This window comes from Macrosteles quadrilineatus, unplaced genomic scaffold (assembly GCF_028750875.1).
Source record: "Macrosteles quadrilineatus isolate MER2022 unplaced genomic scaffold, UCM_ALF_1.0 Scaffold_1__1_contigs__length_201487025, whole genome shotgun sequence".
Classification (NCBI taxonomy): Eukaryota; Metazoa; Arthropoda; class Insecta; order Hemiptera; family Cicadellidae; genus Macrosteles; species Macrosteles quadrilineatus.
In genome coordinates, this window is record NW_026542594.1 from 120,736,519 (window position 1) to 120,758,490 (window position 21,972).

The 21,972-nt window shown below is 35.9% G+C and overlaps 1 protein-coding gene across 1 annotated transcript in view; it reads left to right on the plus strand.

Annotated features, from left to right (window-relative positions):
* LOC128983975 (autophagy-related protein 2 homolog A) overlaps nt 1-21,972 on the plus strand; it is a 250,121-nt gene that overhangs the window by 127,750 nt on the left and 100,399 nt on the right. The window contains exons 18-20 of the mRNA XM_054403259.1: nt 5,947-6,113; nt 17,540-17,696; nt 21,566-21,687. Of these exons, the coding sequence (XP_054259234.1) occupies nt 5,947-6,113; nt 17,540-17,696; nt 21,566-21,687 (446 nt within the window). The remainder of the gene's footprint in view (nt 1-5,946; nt 6,114-17,539; nt 17,697-21,565; nt 21,688-21,972) is intronic.

Genomic DNA, 21,972 nt, shown 5'->3' on the forward strand with positions numbered 1-21,972 from the left:
ATTTACTGCAGATTTTTGTTTACTTCAATCCAGCTGATCGTGATAGACTGAGCCAATTCCCGTTTGCCTGATTATAATTTCACTAAAATATGTTAGAAAATTGCCCTATTAACATGTTTGGAACTATTGTGATAGGTTTTCGTTTACAGTGCATACCATTAAACTAGGGGTCTGCGGTGCACCGAAAAAGTCGGTACGCTACGGTACAAGCTTAATTACCGTCATCGGTTCGGTACAGCATTTTACACGGTACAAATTCGGTTCGGTACAGCCTATTATAATAATAAATTACTTTCAGTTTACAATCGTAGTCACCGGCAGTTGGTTCCGAGCACATAAAAGTCTTATCAGATGTTTGTTTACGATCTTCATAATTTATTACTAGCGTGATGATGCAATAAAAAACCCATTAGCAGTCCCAAATCCATTAACATTTTATCACGACAATAATTGTTGTATTGAAGTACTTCCAAGAACTGTTGAGTTTTATCACTTTTAATTCTTTACGACTTTCCCCAATTCTGTTTTATCATAAAAATAATAGTTTTATGATGACTGTTAAATGTTATCTCTAACTTAATCAGTATTTTCGTGAATATTGAATTTGCCGCTGGCCATTGCCTACTGCCATAAAACTGTTTATGGCTACATATTAAACTTGTAACTAATCTACAATCTTATTTTATGAAATATTTGCTATGGATATTTTATCTTTCTATTGACGAAACCACAAGCATAGTTGCAATAGTTTTTTTTTACAGTACTGTTTCAAAGTAGAAAAATCTAGCCTACTACTGTGATGTTACGTAAACAATAGATTTAATGTTTCCCGAAAAAAAGTCGGAATAGAAACAATAGAAAGGCAACACAATAGAAGGGTGGGAGGGGTTGGGCAATGACCTCGAAAGGAGCGCGGGTAGTGAGTCAAGTATGACCGGAGGGGGAAGGGGTGGGTAAGACCTTGAAGCTATATATAGACTTGCACTACTTCCCTAAACCTAAAGGACTGGCCGGCGAGTGGTATTCCAATCACAGGACAAGATACGTTGTTTTCTGGGTATTCATTGCCCGGTTTGACTTTGGATTGTCTTACTGTGTAGAAACTTTGAGTAATAACGAATAAAGTTAGAACTAACCACGATTATTTACCATTGATTGTGTACATATTAAATGATTAAACGATAGGGACCATGGATATATACAAACTTTTGTCGTGATTTTAATTTCAACATCAAAATACAATATTGCACAATCGTGATATTTTAGGCCATTGACCTTTATTATGCATCCGGTATTGCTGTTTCAGAAGAGAAGCACGTTGATAAATTATAAATTGATATTCCCGTAGTTAAAAAGAATTATTTTATAAACCTATAAAACAAAATCATAAAATCTTACATAAAGATAACAATAACGGAAATTGTAAAAAGGGTATAAAGATAACAACGTCTTCTTTCTCTTTGTTCTTCTATTTCTTGGGTTTCCCTTCATCACGCATTCAACAAGTTGCCATGGTTACTAATCACCCATGTCGTTATCAGCTTTTGTGACATAGCGCACAGCAGGGGGTAAAACTTGACAAAATCGGTAAATTTTTACCTATTATTTAATTACCAATGAATGTACTACTTTATTGGTATTTGGTATTGTATTAATAATCGGTCCAAATGGCATATTTTTGTCAAATTTTACACCAAATTTATTGAAATTTCAAGGTGAATATTAATAAAACAATTATTACCAAATATTTGTATTCATTTAAAAGATTGATTTGTGGTATTGGGTTCCCCACTGAGTGCAGCCGAGCGGCACTAATGAGGGTCGGACCTTCTTGGGGGTGAACAATAGACGGCTTATCAGACCCTCCCCTCCCCCGTGGTCTGGAGAAAGCTTGTAAACAAACTATTGCACAAGCGTGACTTGACATTGAGCTGCTTCAACTATAATTTTGTCAAATGAACTGTGATGTTTCAAAATCAAAAACAATAATTTGGGACCATACTGCTTAACAATAATGAACTGCAATTATTGTTGAACATACAATTCATTTTTAACAAACTAAGATTATACAATTCAAATACAATTATAAAAATTATCTTGGTATTTTACTTGGGGTAATGAAGTTATGTAGGCTAGTGTAATTCTCGGTTCATCAAGGTTCTACTGAATTATGTTTGGCAGTGAATAAGTGTAGAATGCAATTTATAAATTCAGGGATACACACCTTTTACACAGTTATAAAGTCTAATTGCCCAACATCAAATCTTACTCTGTGATAATCCAAATTTTAGTTTCAGAAAAAAACTTTGCAAGAATTGTATCCATCTTATAACTTAACTAGTTTTGAAGCTGATAAAAAAAATGGTCTTTGGCCATTACTTCATCATAACCTCCAGTTTTTCATTGTCATCTGCTGTGAACAGCTGGCAAAACTACACTGTCTTCTACTGAATGCTTTTATATGTTTTTAAAATTAAAAAAAAAACAACTAGACATTGTGTTGGTTGGAAATAATTTACCAGTTTTGTGAAATTATCTTGTCAATAAATGTTTCAAACATGTTTATTCATAAAAACTCTTATCCTATTTTTAAACTACTTTATCATGGCTATTCAAAGTATCTCAGAGTAAAATAGGTAAAGCCTTTATCTCAACTGTGATTTTTCTTAAAACAGTCCTCGTAGTAAAAGGTTTTGTTTTAATAATATGTGGTACAGTAATTGTTGTTAGAAAACCATGAATGTAGGATACTATCCATTTTCATAGTAATGTCTATGTATTAAAGTTAAAAATAATGGTTTAGATACAGTTCTGAGAAGAAAACCGCAAAAATACGGGTAGCCGCGTACCGTACCGATTTTGTACCGAGAACCGAGGTACAAAATATTGTACCGTACCGACCTTAAATTTTCTGTACCGCAGACCCCTACATTAAACACATTCTTTTATTATAGGTATATGTGTGCCACACTATAGGATACCGTATAAATTAAAAGACCATATTTTCTTAGACCGTTTCCTCTCCCATCACTGCAATGATCATGTTCTACTTATATGCCATCCCCGTACGAAGGTCGGGTATTCTACTAGTTATTAATAAAGTTGAGAATACTAAAGGTTCTACAAAACAAAACATTGAATAATAAAAATACATTTGTATGAAAGTAACAGATAGATTGACAAAATTGTAAAACGATCGTATAATATCTAACAATATCAAATTATTTACAGTATCATGGTTACAACTTTTAAACTACTTTTGTTATGACTCAATGTTAACCTCTTTAGGACCTTTCATTTTATGCTTTTGTTAGTGGGGACTGGTTAAAACACCACAGTAGGTTTTACAAATATGATTGTGAGATGATATTATAATCTGAACTAGATTATGTGTGTTGATAATAATACGTATTTTAATTTAAGTACTTTAATTGATTCGGTTATATGTTTACCTCATATAACATTTGAACATGGATTGAAACATTAGATGTCTTTGGAATACTCTGAGAGTGAGAAGCAAAACATAACTTTCAGCAATGATGCATCGAAATCTACCTTTACTGACTGATTCAGAAATGTAATTGCAAAATATTTTGTCAACATGACTAAAATGTTAAAAAAAATAGATGTATCAGCACGAAATAGTTTGTAAGATAATAAAATCAGTCTAGGACAACTTATATAGCGTTCTAACCTCAAACATTGTTATCGTTTCAGTGTACAAATTCAATTGATACAAAATAACTACGTTACCAATTTATGTTTGTAAACAAAAATCAATTTTTTAATGGTTGCGTAATAGCTATTTACATTACAAGTGTAGTAAGAGCGTTTTTACTTCACGCAGGTGAATGTTGTGCAACGAGCGGAAGCGAGTTGCATAATTCACCTAAGTGATGTAAACAGCACGCTCTTGCGTAACGTGTAACGTACAAGATTTTACCTGACCCGACAATAAACATGGGTTTACGTACAATATTTTTCATCATCCATTTCACTCATCTTCTATCAGTAACGTTCTTTTACTAACAAAAGCTAGGTTAGGTAGGAAAATACTTTAAAGCATAATAATAACATTCAAGCGCACAGCTGATTTCTAGCGTTGAACATCGTTGGCTCCATAGAGTTATATTTTTTAAGTTAAGCACTCAATGTTATTTAAATGGGTTTCTTTACATCACCGAGTGAGTTTTTGATACTTTACATCACTCGAGAAGTAAGGAAGTTGTATACATCACGCTTGGGATAGGAAAGTTTAAAATGGCGGGTTAGGTAAATCAATTTAAATTATTATTAACTACACAAATTATTAGTAATGTAAAACATTGTTCACCACTCGGAGCAAAAGTATATTATTTATGGTACTTAAATTGTTTTATAGTACGTGGCAGTATAGTATTATTAGTTTATTAGTTGCTTGTTGCACTGTTCTACACACTGCTCAAGCTCTACAGCTCATTAAGTGGCATCCTGTCCACACACTGTTGATATATACTGAATTGTGGCATGGTGCCACTATTTCGAGTGTAGGCTGGCGCGAGAATTGGCAACGTAGCATTAGGAAAGTTATAGTTCCGGCGGACGGCGCGAGGCGCGCTAGCTACCTGTATGGTTTCGTGTTCCACAATTCGGTGTGTACCTGCGCTACTTAAACTCACATCAACGAGTTCAAAAATACTCAATTGTGGCATGTGATGTTTAAACGACGTAATAATGCTGGAAAACCTCAAAAATGATCGAATTAGCTGTGGCACCCTGAAAAAGGTGCCACAATTTTTGAAGGTGCCACAGTACGGCCGTGTGCCTGTGAAGGATGCCACTATTCGGTGAATACAAACACACACACCCACACACACACACACACACACTTAGGGGTCTTTGCCAAATACTCGCAAACACCAAATTGTGGCATCTTTCAAACTGCGGCCACCAGTGGATGAAGGAATGTGGCAAAACCTTGTGTACATTGATATTTCTAATGAACTCTCCATTTTGATTTTAACATCAAACACTCCAGTTTTTAATAACGGCACCATGCCACAATTTGGTATATATCAACAGTGTGTGGACAGGATATGCCACTAATGTGTTGTAGCGCTTGAGCAGTGTGTTTGTCCCCCCTACTTCTCGTGTGCGCTGTTGCCAGTTCTCCGTTCTACAGTAGTTCCTCTGTCTTCATGTGCCTATGCCCTAGCTCGTTGCTCATCACTTTGTCTTTCTTACTTTATTTTTATTTGTTAACATATTTTACCATACCGGCATAATAATTGTACCATACCAACAGTTTTGGCAATTGGATTTAAAGTCAATGAACCGAGTAAAATTTCAGGAGGATTAAATAAAACTGTAGGATATGTCATAGATAATAATATTGTAGTCTATGCCGTCAATATCTTCAACTTGATTGCTAGGAAACAAAAAAAAAACTTGAAAGTAAGTACAAAATGAAACTAAAAGCTCTACAAACATATTGAATTGAAATTAGGGAATTAATAACTTCTTGATGATTTAAATATCAATTTAATTTTAAAAATTTGTTGCTAACAAAAAAAACATTTTTGGAAGCACCCACTTGTTATAGCATTTTTGGAATATTATATATATCAAGCTAATAAGGGTTATGAACTTTTGAGAAAACCGTAAGCCGTATACTTATCAACCACATACTTGAAAGGCCTTCATGTGCCCAGTAAAATATCAGATTTTCGAAAAACTCTCTCCTAAGGACACAGACCTTGATTAAGGTATTTGGCAACACTGACTCAACAACTCACTGGCTACCATTTTGGACATGTAGAAAACTCTCTCTCTTCCTTAGTTGAAAATGCTGTCAGTGACAGTGAAATATTCTAATGTTTTGTGTATATAGTGTAAAGTTTTGTGTTTTGTGTAAAGCCTGCTATCCTCTCGCCGTTGTGCTCTATGTTACACCTTGATCTCTTATAGGTTTGTGTTGAGAGTGAACCCAGCTATGGACATGGCAGGGCTGGAGGAGGACATGAGCCCTGAGCTGCCCAACACTGCTGCCAGTATGATGCATTCCATGTACCAGGAGGAACCTTCCCCCTTCAGCTCCAAGAGAGTGGTACATGAGAGTGACACACCACATCAGTGTGAGCCTAACACAGATCAATCTCATCTACTTTCTCTTCCACCTACTGCCTGAGAAAGTATAAGTGTGAAAATATCGGTGTATTGTTTTGTTACCTTTTATTTTGTATCTGTTAGCACCCCGACTAATTTTCTCAGGTAATCTAGCTGAACGCCATCTCTGTAAACAAAAAAATCCAAATAGGAATGATATAGATGATAATGATGATGATAATGAATAATGATTTACTAGACAAACTTTACTTTTTGGTTTTCAGCAAAAAATGTATTAACTAGTCCCTGTTTAAAAATGTAAACAGCTTATTTATGGTTTTAAACTTAAATCTAATGGTTAGGAATTCATAAACCACATACTCACTTATAATTGCTAAAATTTCTAAAAAGTCTGCAGTCAAAATAGCTGTGTACTAGCTTAGATAAAACATACTCCCTTAGTAGATTTCTCATCCTTATGGAACAGCTGAAGACAATTTAATTGTTAGTTCTGTACGGTTTATGTAAAGTTTGTGTTTTGTTTACAGTTTGTTTCCCGTTATTACAGTAATTTAAAACCTCGTTTGGCCAAATAATACGATCTAATCATAAACAATAACTTGTCCCCTAGTTGTATAACCAAACAGTAAAGCACAAATCAATAAATTAACCCTAAAATAATATTATAATAATATCTATGGTTCTTACCGTCAATGCAATCAGGGGTGATATTCCACTACGGCCGTTTCGGAGATGACTCCATCTCCGACAAATTGACTTGTTTGGAAAATACCTGAATAACATACATCCCAGGCTTAAAATCGCAACAGAACACGAGAAAAATTCTTCAATTAACTTTCTTGACTTGACAATAACTAAATCGGACAACAAACACCTTTTTAATATCTACAGGAAACCCACTAGCACAGATACAACCATCCATAACAGTTCTAATTAATCACACCCAATCCCACAAGATGGCAGCTTATAACTCAATGCTACACAGATTGGTTAATATCCCTCTAAACGAAGAGAACTATAGCAGTGAATTAAACACAATAAAGTACATTGCCTTGAATAACGGCTATGTCCAGTCAATCCGTTGTAAAAATCAACCATACGTGGACAAAATTGGCGTCTGAGAAATTTTGTCTGAAATTTATGTTTTTTGGGGCTCTGAATCCGAATCTGAAGTTGTCCAACAAATATTTCTTGAGCGTTCTGAGATATTCGCAAAAAACATCAAAATTTTAGCACTTTTTTCAGTTTTTATATTATAAGTCAAAAACTATGAATTCTAGCGACTTTTACTCCTTACAAAATGAAAGTGGGCAAAATTTCCTTCAAAATGCACTATTCACACTTGAAAATCGATTAGAAATAACCTTCACTAGAACGCATTGAAAATTGGTTATTTTTCTAACTTTAAAAAAATTCAAGCTTTTGATCTGGTTTTTAATATTACTCAGCAAACACCCACCCCCTTCCATCCCATAACTATCTCAACCCCTTATATCTCATCAAACCTCCCCCCCCCCTCAGCATAAAATACCCTACCATACCACACGCTCTCCCCAAACCCAAACCGTTCATTTTACTTATCTTGAACGGATTGTGATAAATAATGTTAGAGAGGTAGGTTTCTATGGTAATGATTACAATTTATTCATAGTTCATATTCACTATATCTACATAACTAATATTATTTTTAAAATGTACACGTATAATCAAGTCATTGAATAGTCATTGAATAGTCATTGAATAGTCATTTATTCAGTCTTTAAACAATACATTATTGTAATTGACATCGTCATTATTATTGTAAAAGATATAAGATACGATACTTATAATTATTAAAATTTGACATGAAAATTCCAAAATATAGGCTGCTCTTATTGAACATTTAACAGGTTTAAAATAATTTTTAAAAAATAGGCAAACTTAACAAACTTAAATTATGAATAATAGTGGGTCTTTCTTAAAAAGGCTAATGGTTATCACAGGTGTACAATGAACATAGAGGGACAAAATTACTAACATTATCACAGATGGAATATGGTAAAAAAAACATATCAAAATAGTGAACATGAAATATATGAAAATCAATTACAGTAATAAAATCCTAGCCTAACTTAAACAAAATTTCTAACATTATCACAGATGGAATATGGTAAAAAACATATCAAAATAGTGAACATGAAAAATATGAAAATTAATTACAGTAATAAAAATCCTAGCCTAACTTAAAAGCATTTAACATTAGCAAAAAATGAGATCACATTCAAAAAATTCCTCAATTTTGTAAAATGGGTGAGATGAAAGCCACATAGTTAATTTTCTTTTAAAGACACTTAACGGCAAGGACTTGACTTGGGGATGAAGCTTATTAAATAATTTAATACCTAAAACAAAATGACTGTTTGCAGTTTTCTGTAGCCTACAGTGAGGTACATCAACTAGACCCCTATTCCTTGTGTTATAACCATGAATGTCTTGGCGCAAATCATACTCGTTTTCCTTTTTCTTAACATTAATCAGACAATGCAGGATAAAAACATTAATGACAGTTAAAATGCCAGTGCCCACAAATAACGGTTTACAATGTGCTCTTCGGCGAGATCTAGTTATGATTCTCACAGCCTTCTTTTGAATTAACAATACATTATTTACATGGGTACTATTTCCCCATAACAAAATACCATAACTTAAAATTGAGTGAAAAAAAGCATAATACACAGACTTTAAATAATTCTGAGGCAGACTAGAGCTAAGACATTTAAGAAGATAAATACACCTAGACAACTTACCACTAATGAAATCAATGTGTTGAGACCAGGTCAAACAGTTGTCAATCACTAAACCTAAAATTTTTATGTCATTTGGTTCATTGTAATCCTCGACTCTATTTCTAGTCTGACAGAGTAAGTGTTGAGTTTTATTCTCATTAATAATCAAACCATTAGCACTAAACCATTGCTTGGCTTCTAAAATAGTATTTTTGGCAATATTAGACAAGACATTTGTATCATTGCTTATACTAAGAAAGGTTGTGTCGTCTGCAAACATTGTAGTTGAAGAAAGGGACACATTGGCAGGTAGGTCATTAATTGATAAAAGGAATAATAAAGGCCCCAAGATAGAACCCTGTGGTACTCCCATTATTACATCCAGACATCTTGAACGATCACCCTTCAACTCTACAAACTGAGATCTTCCATGCAAGTATGATTCAAAAAACTTCAAACATGAACCCCTAATGCCGTAAAAACTTAATTTATCTAATAACACAGAGTGATCTACAAGATCAAATGCCTTGCTCAGATCACAAGCAGTAATCTGAGCAAAGCTACCGTCTTCAAAAGCTTTAATAATTTTGAACAACATCGACTCAATTGCATCTATTGTGGATAACTTTTTACGAAAACCAAATTGAGTCTCGCTAAGAATATTATTACTTGCTAGGAAGAAACACATTTGGTTATAGATAATACGCTCCATAATTTTACCAAACAAAGGAACTAATGATACAGGCCTATAATTACTAACCTCAGATTTCTTGCCTTTTTTGAACACTGGAACTACCCGTGAAATCTTTTGGGATTCAGGAAAAACTCCATCGTTTAGGCAAACATTTACACAGTGAGTGAGTGGTACTACGATTGCACTTATCACAGACTTTAACACCGCGTTTGACACACCATAAGCATCTTTGCTTTTTGACATTTTCAGCTTTGACACCACACTTAACACTTCATCCTGAGAGACAGGCAACCACTGGTTCAACGAGGCTTGCTGATGGTACTCCGTGTTATGAAGTAGGTCGCTAGAAGAGACAGGAGGTGGGATGATGGATGCCTTCGCTGACTGCACTGACTCCAAGAAGAAGTTGTTATGCTGCTCTGCCGAGATCATAGAGTGCACCCTTTCCGCAGTCGAGGTTGTAGACTTACGAATCAGAGACCAGGCAGCCTGACACTTATTACTGGATGATTCAATAAAGTTCATGTTAGCAGACATCTTTGCTTCATTCACTGCATTTTTATAAAGGTTTCGTAGAGCTTTGTAGGCTTTAAAAGATAGTTCAGATTTAGTTGATCTATGTACTGTAAGATAGGCCATAACTCTTTCTCTCATTATCTTTAATTCAGGAGTATACCACTTAAGAACTACTTTTCTCTGATTTTTTGAGTTAAAGGATTTTTTGCGAAGTGTCTTTAAAGGGCAACTTACATTATAAATTTCCATAAAACTATCAAAAAACAATTTAAATGTCCGTTCAGCAGACCCATTACCTTTTGAGAGCACTGGACACCAATCAATATCACATAAATGTGAATTTAAACTGTTCAAACAAGTGCTCAGGTGGGGGCGTTTAGGCCCTGCGCAAGATGGTCCTGACTGTGGCTCCTGTGACTCTGGCGATTCTTCTACTTCCAGGTTGTGCTCCTCGAGTTCCTCGTGGTGGTCATCAGGATCTCTCTGGTCCACGTTGCTGCATTCAGAGGCCTCACAATGGGCACAGAGTCTATAGCAAAATAGCCCATCCTTTCTGCAGCTACGTACATACTTTAGTGTTGCAGCCTTTTTGGCATTTACATGCAATAATCGAAAGTAAGCTTTCGGGGGCTGGAGGCTTTGTGGACAGGATGGGCTGGAGTCCATTGACAGTTCTTTTCCAGCCTAACTGTTCAGGCTGATGCTGATGGCCAAGCCATATCTGGACCTGAAGGTAGACCCTCAGGAGGTGAATATGAGCAGCGTTCGTTGTGGGGGGCAGGGATTCCCTTTTAACCGAGTTCTTGAAAAGTGCTGTCTTGTATACCTTGTACCTTAGGTCGTCCAGGTGTGTGCTGATAATTCCCCCGTATAATTCTGCTAAGAAAGACTCTCCTGCCTCTAACATGGAATCCTGATTAAAGGTCGGGTCATGGGAAGGTGTCCTGAAAAGGGCTAGCTAGGAAGACAGCTGGGGGGGTTTGTCCAGCAACTTCAAACCCTTAACCTTTCCTTGGCCATATAGTGCGGACAAGGTGTCACAGCCGGTCACTGCATGAACGAAAAGGATGTTCTGGATCCTTTCACTGACCAGGCTCTGAGGATGGTACCAAAGTGGTTTGGCTTTCCCTCTCCCAGGCTTGAAAAGAAATACGTTGGCTGGTGATGCTAAGCCCACTAGTAGCACCAGAAGATCAATATCTTCTCCGACAACAGTGACTGAACTACTTTGAGCAGACATATTGATGGCTGTAGTGATGATCAGTCGGTCTGCGTCCTCTTCTGCCTGCTCACACCACATGTTTGAATTGGCAAGCTTATCCTTTAGTAGGGATATGAACCGATTCTTATTCCGATCATTTCCCAAGAAATCTTCTTGAGAAACGGCTGGTTTCATTCCTTTTTCGAACAGCACTTCCACAGAGTGTTTTTTGGTGGCCCTTCTCAAACGTTCAGCTTGTTTGGTCGTGGGATAATCGGGGTACCCGTCAAACAATACCACGGGGTTGGAGTAATGTCGTTTTATATATCTTACGAAAGAGTCACCAATCTCATCAAAGGTATGGTTACTCTCCCAAACCACCCTGTGCAGTAGAAACCCTCCATCTATAACGTGTTGGGTGTCTTTTGGTACTTCGGAATCGGGCAAATGGTGGAAGGATTCTCGATGAGCACAACCTGGAAGTAGATGATATAGAAGAATCGCCAGAGCCACAGGAGCCACAGTCAGGACCATCTTGCGCAGGGCCTAAATGCCCCCGCCTGAGCACTTGATTATACGTGTACATTTTAAAAATAATGTTAGTTATGTAGATATAGTGAATATGAACTATGAATAAATTGTAATCATTACCATAGAAACCTACCTCTCCAATTTTCAATGCGTTCTAATGGAGGTTATTTCTAATCGATTTTCAAGTGTGAATAGTGCATTTTGAAGGAAATTTTGCCCGCTTTCATTTTGTAAGCAGTAAAAGTCGCTAGAATTCATAGTTTTTGACTTATAATATAAAAACTGAAAAAAGTGCTAAAATTTTGATGTTTTTTGCGAATATCTCGGAACGCTCAAGAAATATTTGTTGGACAACTTCAGATTCGGATTCAGCGCCCCAAAAAACATAAATTTCAGACAAAATTTCTCAGACGCCAATTTTGTCCACGTTGGATACGGATTGACTGTACTAAAACTGCACAGGAGAATCAAGAGAAAAGTCAACAATAAAGTCGATAAAGATGACAAAAAATACGTCACATTAGAGTTCTGTAAACTAAACCAACGTTTAGCAACCCGTCCTTTTAGTAGGCACAATTATTAAGTTGCTTACAGAACCAGTAACAGCCTTCGACGTAAGCTGTCTGCTCCTCGACACAGGAATACACCATTATTGGAAAAGCCAGTTGTTTACAAACTTAAGTGTGGATAATGTGACTCGTATTATATTGACAGACTGGTCCAATGGCTTTAAGACCAGATACAAAGAGCACATAAGTGCCATCAAGAAACCAACCCTGCTTCATATTATGCCAAACACATTCAACAGTAGTGCCATGATTATTTCGACATAAACAGTTAAAAAAAACTACATATTTGCAATAAAAGTCACAAACTAAATTGCATCAAAAATTTCCACATCTACAGCAGTACAGTTAAAGAACCCAACTTAGTAATTAACTCCCAAACAAATTCAGCAGCTAATCCAATTTTTGAGAGAATAATAGAAATCAAACAGGAAAGAAATAATTTGAGTAGATAAGGTTGGCACACCGTGTTATCAGCTGTTCCAGTCATCCACGTAACTCCTGCAGTGACCAGGATTGAACAGTCGGTCGTCAGTTTTCAAGCCGTGCACGCGCTGTAAATATTTTCGTATATTTGTGTTTTCGTGTGTCCATCCTGTTTTTATATGTGTATTATTTATTCAACCCCTGACGCAATGCAAATGAAGACAATTCGTGTTAAATGTGACAAGACTATAGTTTAGTGTACCACTACGCACCTGACGATGGAGTCATCTCCGAAACGGCCGTATTGGAATATCACCCCTGATTGCGTTGACGGTAAGAGCCATAGATTCTATTATTATTATGATATTTTCACGCAATCTGCCACACTCAAGAATATTTCAAATAATAGAAACAAAATTTCATCGACACTAGAGCCCAGTGTACATGAACTAGAACTAGACACAAAAAAAAAAAAAAAAACATGCTTCAAAATTTACAATGGGATGAGAAGTCTACTTGTGTTGGTTAGTCTATGCATAGACAAAAAGAATTAAATATAGACTGTCAGCTGTGCTGCGGTTACCATGGTTACCATAGGTTCCGGCGCACACCGCTGTAGTCTACGTAGCGCGTACGCCGTAACTACATGGCGCTCCAAGTGGTGTGCGCCAGAACCTATGGTAACCGCAGCACAGCTGACGGTCTATATTTAATTATTTTTGTCTATGGTCTATGGTACTAGTTTATCCATAACCTAGTTTAGGTAGCCATTCTACCTAAATTGCTTTATTTCACTCTACTACACAATACAAACAAAGCAATTTTCAATCTTTATCAACATGTACAAATGTGGGATCAGGGTGTCTACCAGTCGGGAATTCCGGGAAATTCGGGAAAAAGTCGGGGATTTTGAAAGGTCGGGAAAAGTCGTGAAAAAGTCATGAATTTCGGCCGAAAGTCGGGAATAATCTAACCTTTCAAAATTAGGGATGAACGGGTCCCAAAACTTTAAAAAAATGTTCTGGATCTTATATTTCTGATCATTGGGACGGGATTACATTTGAGGGGTGGGGGATGAAACGAAAATGCATCGGAATTCCAATTCGATTCAGTGATGATCAAAATAACGATTTGAATCATGGGCATTCAGGGTCCATAATATACGTTTTTGAATCAGCATCCATACGTTATGGAATCAGTATCTATATACGGTATTGAATCATTATCCAAATAACTTTTTGAATCAGTGTCTATACGTCATTGAATCAGTATCCATATACGTAGTTGACTGTTACATTGATACTGTTACTTTGACTATCAGTATCCATATAACTTATTGACATTATTCAAATGATTGACATTAATTATATAAGCTATTCATTGAGATGAGACATTGCTTAGCCATACAAGTTATTACCATCCAAGTACATGGCACACACTGAGACATTGCTTAGCCATACAGGTTATTGCCATCCAAGTACATGGCATACACTGAGTACTGAGACATTGCTTAGCCATACAGGTTATTGCCATCCAAGTACATGGCATACACTGAGTACTGAGACATTGCTTAGCCATACAGGTTATTGCCATCCAAGTACATGGCATACACTGAGACATTGCTTGACCATACAGGTTATTGCCATCCAAGTACATGGCATACACTGAGACATTGCTTGACCATACAGGTTATTGCCATCCAAGTACATGGCATACACTGAGACATTGCTTAGCCATACAGGTTATTGCCATCCAAGTACATGGCATACACTGAGTACTGAGACATTGCTTAGCCATACAGGTTATTGCCATCCAAGTACATGGCATACACTGAGACATTGCTTGACCATACAGGTTATTGCCATCCAAGTACATGGCATACACTGAGACATTGCTTGACCATACAGGTTATTGCCATCCAAGTACATGGCATACACTGAGACATTGCTTAGCCATACAGGTTATTGCCATCCAAGTATATGGCATACACTGAGACATTGCTTAGCCATACAGGTTATTGCCATCCAAGTACATGGCATACACTGAGACATTGCTTAGCCATACAGGTTTTTGCCATCCAAGTACATGATATACACTTAGACATTGCTTAGCCATACAGGTTATTGCCATCCAAGTACATGGCATACACTGAGACATTGCTTAGCCATACAGGTTATTGCCATCCAAGTACATGGCATACACTGAGACATTGCTTGACCATACAGGTTATTGCCATCCAAGTACATGGCATACACTGAGACATTGCTTGACCATACAGGTTATTGCCATCCAAGTACATGGCATACACTGAGACATTGCTTAGCCATACAGGTTATTGCCATCCAAGTACATGGCATACACTGAGACATTGCTTCGCCATACAAGAAGTTATGTATACCTTGTAGTTCTGATTCTATCCTCTTATTTTATCAATGTAAACCAATTGAAAGATTCAGTATTTAAATCTTACAAAGGTTTTTATTTGTTTACACCCAAACATATCTTTATTTATAAAATGAATAAAATAAAATAGGTAACATACTTAACAACATGATGCTGCAAGTAAAAATTATGAAATAGGCAAGAAGCTCACTGATATTTCTAGAAATACTGGTTCTTCTAATGTATGATTGAAAACAGATATTTCACTCCACTGAGAAGTATGAATAGAAAAATCCATGTTGCTTCGAACCGAGTTACATCAAAATTTTTTTAAATCGAATCGTTGCTTTGAGTTGAAATGTTTTGCTGCTTCACACACCCCTACATTTAATACGGGATTTTCTTGGCATGTGATACGTTTCGATCTTCAGTGATTTCGCTGGGTCGTAAGTGACAACATATGTTGACGAAGGTACCGTGACCGCGAGACGGAAAAAGGTGTAGTAACATGGAGAATGGACCGAGTGTTTGGTCGGGATTTATATAAAAATGGTAATGAAAAGTCGGGAAAAAGTCGGGAATTCCATTTGAGATATCTGGTAGACACCCTGGGGATACATTTTTTCCCCTAATAAAATGCTAGGCTGTAACTAATATTTGAAACATTTCTGTAGTTTATGTTCAGATTTAAACAAATTTAAGTCTCATTTGGTGGCTGACTGGTGGCCGGTTATAGACTACCTCAGGCTGCAATAAAGTATTAGAGATCTTAGGTGATTGCTTGAACAAAAAAGAAAACTCTGAAAAAAAGGTAAAACCATCTGTGAGTTAATTAATTACAATCGAAAAAAAATGGAAAAGAGTGGGAAACTCAGAACTATTCATCTTCTAAATAGAGGAGGAGAGGAAGTGAGCAAGCTGGATAAAGTATGTGAGGCACCCAACAAGCATTTTACAGTACTACCTATAGGGGAAAGTTTGTCAATTGAAGAAAGAAATTATTTAACAAACGACACACACAAAGCACAGTCATATTTTCTTGACCCTGTCATAGAAAGTGGAATAAAAAAATTATAAATTCAATGAAAAGTAAAACCTCGGGTGGACTTGATGAGATATCTCCTAAAATGCTGAAGACGATTAGCAAATACGTAGCCAGACCGTTATGCCACCTAGTAAACCATTTGTTTGTCGAGGAGACATTTCCATCAGTACTGAAAGTGGCAGTGGTTATTCCGGTTTTTAAGAAAGGAGATTTAACACTTTATGATAACTATCAGTCTGCTTTCTACAATGTACAACATTTTCAAAAATGCTGTTTTGAATAGACTTTATGACATCCTTGAAACACATAAAATACTTGGCCCCAAACAACAAGGCTTTTGAAAGAATAAATCAACTACAAGTGCCATCCTTAGCTTAGTAAAAAAGATAATGAAAAACTTAAACAAACAGTATGTAACAAATAATTTTTTTTACCTAAGCAAGGAATTTGGTATGGTAAACCGTGATTTATTTTAAAAAAGAATCTTTCTCTTGGGAATCAGGGGAATAGGGCTAGAGTGGTTTGCTTCCTATTTAACGGAAAGGACACAGCTGGTTTCCATACCTTATGTTGATGCAATGGTTTTATAAAAACCTGCTGATTTTAAACACAGAGAAAACTCAAATGTTGAACTTCCACATATCTAATAGGCCATCGTCAACAAACAGCTGTGGCCTTAATGTTCTTCTAGAAGACAATATTGTAACCTCATCCCAAAGTGTAAAGTTTCTTGGTTTGATACTGGAGGAAAATCTGAAATTTCACCTTTACATTGAAAGTGTAGGCCAACCAGTAAAGTCTGTACTCGGGTTTTCATTCTTGAAACTCTGAAACCAACGGCTGGTAGTGTAGTGAGGTACTCCTGTCGGCATACTATGGCATAGTATTTCCATTTATATGCTGTATCTGTCTGGAGAATTGAAAACCAAAGGACTTTGCTATTGTTTCGTCTCCAAAAAAAGGATCTAGAGTTATCTTATCCTTCTAAAAACCCAAACACTCCACTTCATTCTTTCAACATAATTTTAAGTATAACGCTACACAGCTGTACAACAGTCTCCCTCTGGTGTTTTAAGACCGAGCAGGATCACCAGACTTTTAAGAGAGCAGTGAAGAGACTGCTCTTAAATAAGGTTTACGTCCTGGATTTATAGGCTGGTAGTCATAACCGGAAAATAGTTTCACAAATGTTACTACCTAAGAAAGTTGCATATTTTAGATTTAGTTTATTTTGTCATGGTTGACGCTAATTGTATTGGTTAATTTGGCTGAATAAATTACTTATTACTTATTTATTGTTCAATCTAGGTGATGGCGAAGAACTCATTATTCCTGGTGACCGGGAAGAAATGGATAAATTTATCAAAACCGCTTCAAAAAATACCAAACTTCAGATTCAAATAAGTCTTCCAAAGGCTAATGTTCACTTCCCATCGAAACATATTTATGAAGTTGTCTACAATAGGTGAGTAGCATATTTTGACTTAATGGAAGCATTATTATGCTCTCAGTACACTGCTGAAAACTTAACAATTTAGTACCGGGGGACCGAACCATGGCTCGGTATAGTTAATTTTGATTGTAAAAGCAAGGTAAAGGAAAGTCACGTTTTATTTACAACTTATTTTGGCTTTTATTATTTAAATTTCAGTGGAATTTCAGTTTATTATGGGGGAAATTTTAACCTGATAATCCTCAACACAACACATTAATTTATTTTACAGTCGATGGTAAAAATCACTCGTTTATAAAGCCTATACTTACATAAACATTAGACAGTTTTTTTTAAGTTAAAACAACTGATTGACAATTTTGTTTAGATTCTAATTTACATAAAATAAATATAATACTTTTAACACGTTCACTGTGTTACGAGCTCCCGAGGTCTCGTATGCTACCCAACCCAAAGTGCGGGACCCATAATTTGGCTTTTCCCTTAACACGTTGAGTGTGAGGGGAAAAACCTTGCTTCAGTGTGAGCTCAGCCTCGCACGGGGAACGTTGTTTCCGATAGCCGCTAATTGCACCAGTTTTATATTTCAATCCAGTGTAATTCGTTTTCAGATACAACTATTTTATCGGTAGATGGGATTTTTCCAAATTTAGTGTAGTGTGGGGTTTTGGCTTGGATTTAGTAAAATGGAATGGAATAGTGATAATCATTTCTGCAATAAAGTGGAAGGAACCTAACCTCAAAATTGTGCTTTACACCTTTTTGCAATATTTGTTGATTGTGTAACCGGATTTTTCGTCCCTGCTTTTTCCCTCCATTAGGCAATACTGAGAGCCTGCTGTTTAGTGCTGCTATCTTTTGGGTTCTTATCAAACTACGTCCACAACGACTGAAACGCAGTACATGTTATAATATGCCTTTCCTGTTGAATGAAACTAAACTACAGCACATTGGCTGCTCCTAGCACCATAAACACAGGTGGCCACAAATCAACTGCGTGGTGGATGGTACGCGTACATTGAGTTACAAATCATGACCTTCGTTGTAAAAATGTGTTTAAAGTGTAGTTGCTCTTCGTTCCGTGATTATAGACTTTCTGATGACCTCTTCCAAGTGATTCTATGTTCTTTCTTTGCCTGAGCATGACCCCATTGCTGGGTTGAATTCAGACGCCCCTAATCGGTGACATGATCTTAGAGACGGATTAAGGTATTTTCAACTGTAGTATTAATTTAAATCGTGATCAGGAGGTAAAAACAACAAAAATGCATGTATTTTTAGTCTTCTTATCATACATTTTAGGCCTATTTGCTCTTTTTTATGTATGAAAAGTCTGGTTAGCTCGTCCAGGTCATTTCTGTTTTTGACAGGATGACTACATCGTCCTCAAATACTAGGATGTTTATTCTTGTTCCCATTTTCAAGCCTATATTTGTTTGCCTTACTTCTTGGAGGACATCTTCTAAGGCTATGTTAAATAGTATCGGTGACACTGCATCACCTTGCCTTACGCCTGTACTTCAAAGCTTTCTGACAACTCTCCATCTATTTCAACATTACATTTTAATGATCCATTCAGGGTCATTTCCACCCCTTCATCATTTTTCTGGGGATCCCTAACCTTTCCATCTGTTAAAAATGTTAAAATACTCCTTTCCTATCAAGGCTATACAAGGCCTTTTAAATAGCTATTTACAATACAAGAGTAGTTAGAGCGTTTTTACATCACGTAGGTGAATTCTCCTAAGTGATGTAAACAAGCTCTTGCGTAACATGTAACGTACAAGATTTTACCTGACCCGACAATATACAGGAGGTTAGGAACAATATTTTTATTATCCATTTCACTCATCTTCTGACAGTAACGTTCATTTACAAACAAATGCTAGGTTAGGAAAATTCTTTAAATCATAACAATAAAATTCAAGCGCACAGCTGATTTCTAGCGTTGAACGTCGTTGGCTCCATAGAGGTATATTTTTTAAGTTAACCACTCAATGTTATTTAAATGGGTTTCATTACCTCACCGAGTGAGTTTTTTCAACTTTACATCACTCGTGAAGTAAAGAAGTTGTATACATCACGCTTGGGATAGGGAAGTTTAACATGGCGGGTTAGGTAAAATCTATGAAAGGCTCTTGTACTTCTTTATTGTATTCCCAGTGCTTACTAATAACTTGTTTAAGTATGTGGATTTCATTCATTGTAGACCTCCCTTATACAAATCCCTTATTTACATTCTCCTAAAATACATGATTAAAAACTGATTTTGATAGGTGAAAACATCTACCATGTAAAAATGTGTGTATGTTACTAGGTTTAACATTGCAGCCCAGTTGGTTCAGTAATGTTTGCATTCACCTGTAGACAGACACACAGACAGAAACTTCCACAAAATCGAAAAATATTACTGGTTGCTTTACTTGTGCTTTGTAACGGGATGAGGATGTAAAACAGATTTCTCATCAAGACCTTTCATTCAAGTATGTGGTTGATCGGTCTCTTAGGCTTACGGTTTTCTCAAAAGTTTGCGTTTCTTATGAAGATTATTAGGGATGGATGAGATTGGATTTTTAGTTCGAGACGAGATGAGACAAGATTTTTTATTTCTCATAAAATTTCGAGACGGGATTTCCCTTCTCATACACAACGGGAAATGCACGTTCAAAATTTTTACCTGATTTTGTAACATTGTTCGATGACTGTTTAAATACAAAAATAATGATAATAGGCAAGAATATTTACAATCTTTTATTAAAAAACATCAGCATAAAATTTTTTTATTAATCGCGCCTAACTTATTAAAAATGCCTACGATTAGGAAACATAGTGATATCAGTTAGGATAGAGTTCAACTTATCCTAACATAAAATAAAAGCAATATTAATTTTTATAAAATAGTTAGGTACCGTACTTGTTTTGACTTTTTAAAGTAATAAAACATTCCTCACACTGCTTACACTTAACAAAACTTCTCAAATGTTATTAAAGTATTATTATTAAAATAATTAAAGTAATATTTACATTTAAAGAATTAATTAAATAAGAACGCCTTCGCAAAGGAAACGCAACTACAACACGTTCCTGTATTGCGGGTATTGCATTGACTTTCTGCAGGCGTTTATAATTTTTTTATTTTTTATTCTCGTCTCGATAAAAATCTCGGCCAAAAAGAAATCTTGTCTCGTGTAACGAGATTTAAAATTTCCCGAAAATTTCTCGAAATTTCGAGACTTGACCATCCCTAAAGATTATATATAGATGCAAACAAAGTTAATATAAATGTAAATAATGTGGTCTTTTTTTCCATGGGGACCAACCAATATTTCCTTCTAAATGCTCCACCTCAAAACTTAAAATGTCAGTAGGAATTTTAAGGAATATGCCGACTGGGTTCATGACCGTTATTGTGTAAAATGTTTACCTATCCGATTCTTGTGTTTACCTAGAACAAAAAGATCAAATTCAGATTCCTAGCCTTTGGATTACTTTATTAAAATAAAAAAAATATTTTACTTTACCTCTTTTAAATAGTCCAACAATTATTTGGTTGAATCAGCTTAAACGTAATTTGCTAAAGATATAGCACTATCTTATTTGCACACCATCGTATTTTATTCATGCATTTTGTTTTTATGTTTGTGTCATGCGTAATTTAAATGTGTGTCACAATCTTAGTTAGCTGCAATCTTTTGAATGTTGTTTTTGCAACAAAACATGTTTAAACTGATTCAAAAAAATAATACACATAAACTACTTATATTTTAAAATATTAGGCTACATAGGTTCCTGCAAAATAATCTAGGTAATCATTGTGCCTTGTATTAAAATAAAATTATGGTTAAACTATTGTTATTCAGAGATGCACGATGTTGTTTCAGACTCAGTACAGATCTGTCTCTTTGGTCACCATCACCCCAAGGCAGTGGGGGCTCTGTCTCCTCTCCCCCCCTCTCTGCCTTTGTGTCTGCTTTCACCATGTGCAAGTCAGCTATACAGTTTGGTAAGTATAGGTCGGCCGCTTAGAAAGTAACCTCCTCTTACATGCGTGACAAATCCTCGCGCAGGTCACTGTCTGTCCGGCCAACCTATAGGAAGAAATGTGTACAGGTATAGAGAATCAGTAATGCGTATTTTTTTAACATAAAAAAATTTGTTGAAAAGAAGTAAATTTTGTGTTACATGGCTTAGCGATTGGCACAATATAAAAACTGAGAATGTGCAAGTTTTAAACCAATATGCATTGGAATGAAGACTTAACCAGCTGGAACAATAAGGAAGAAATAGA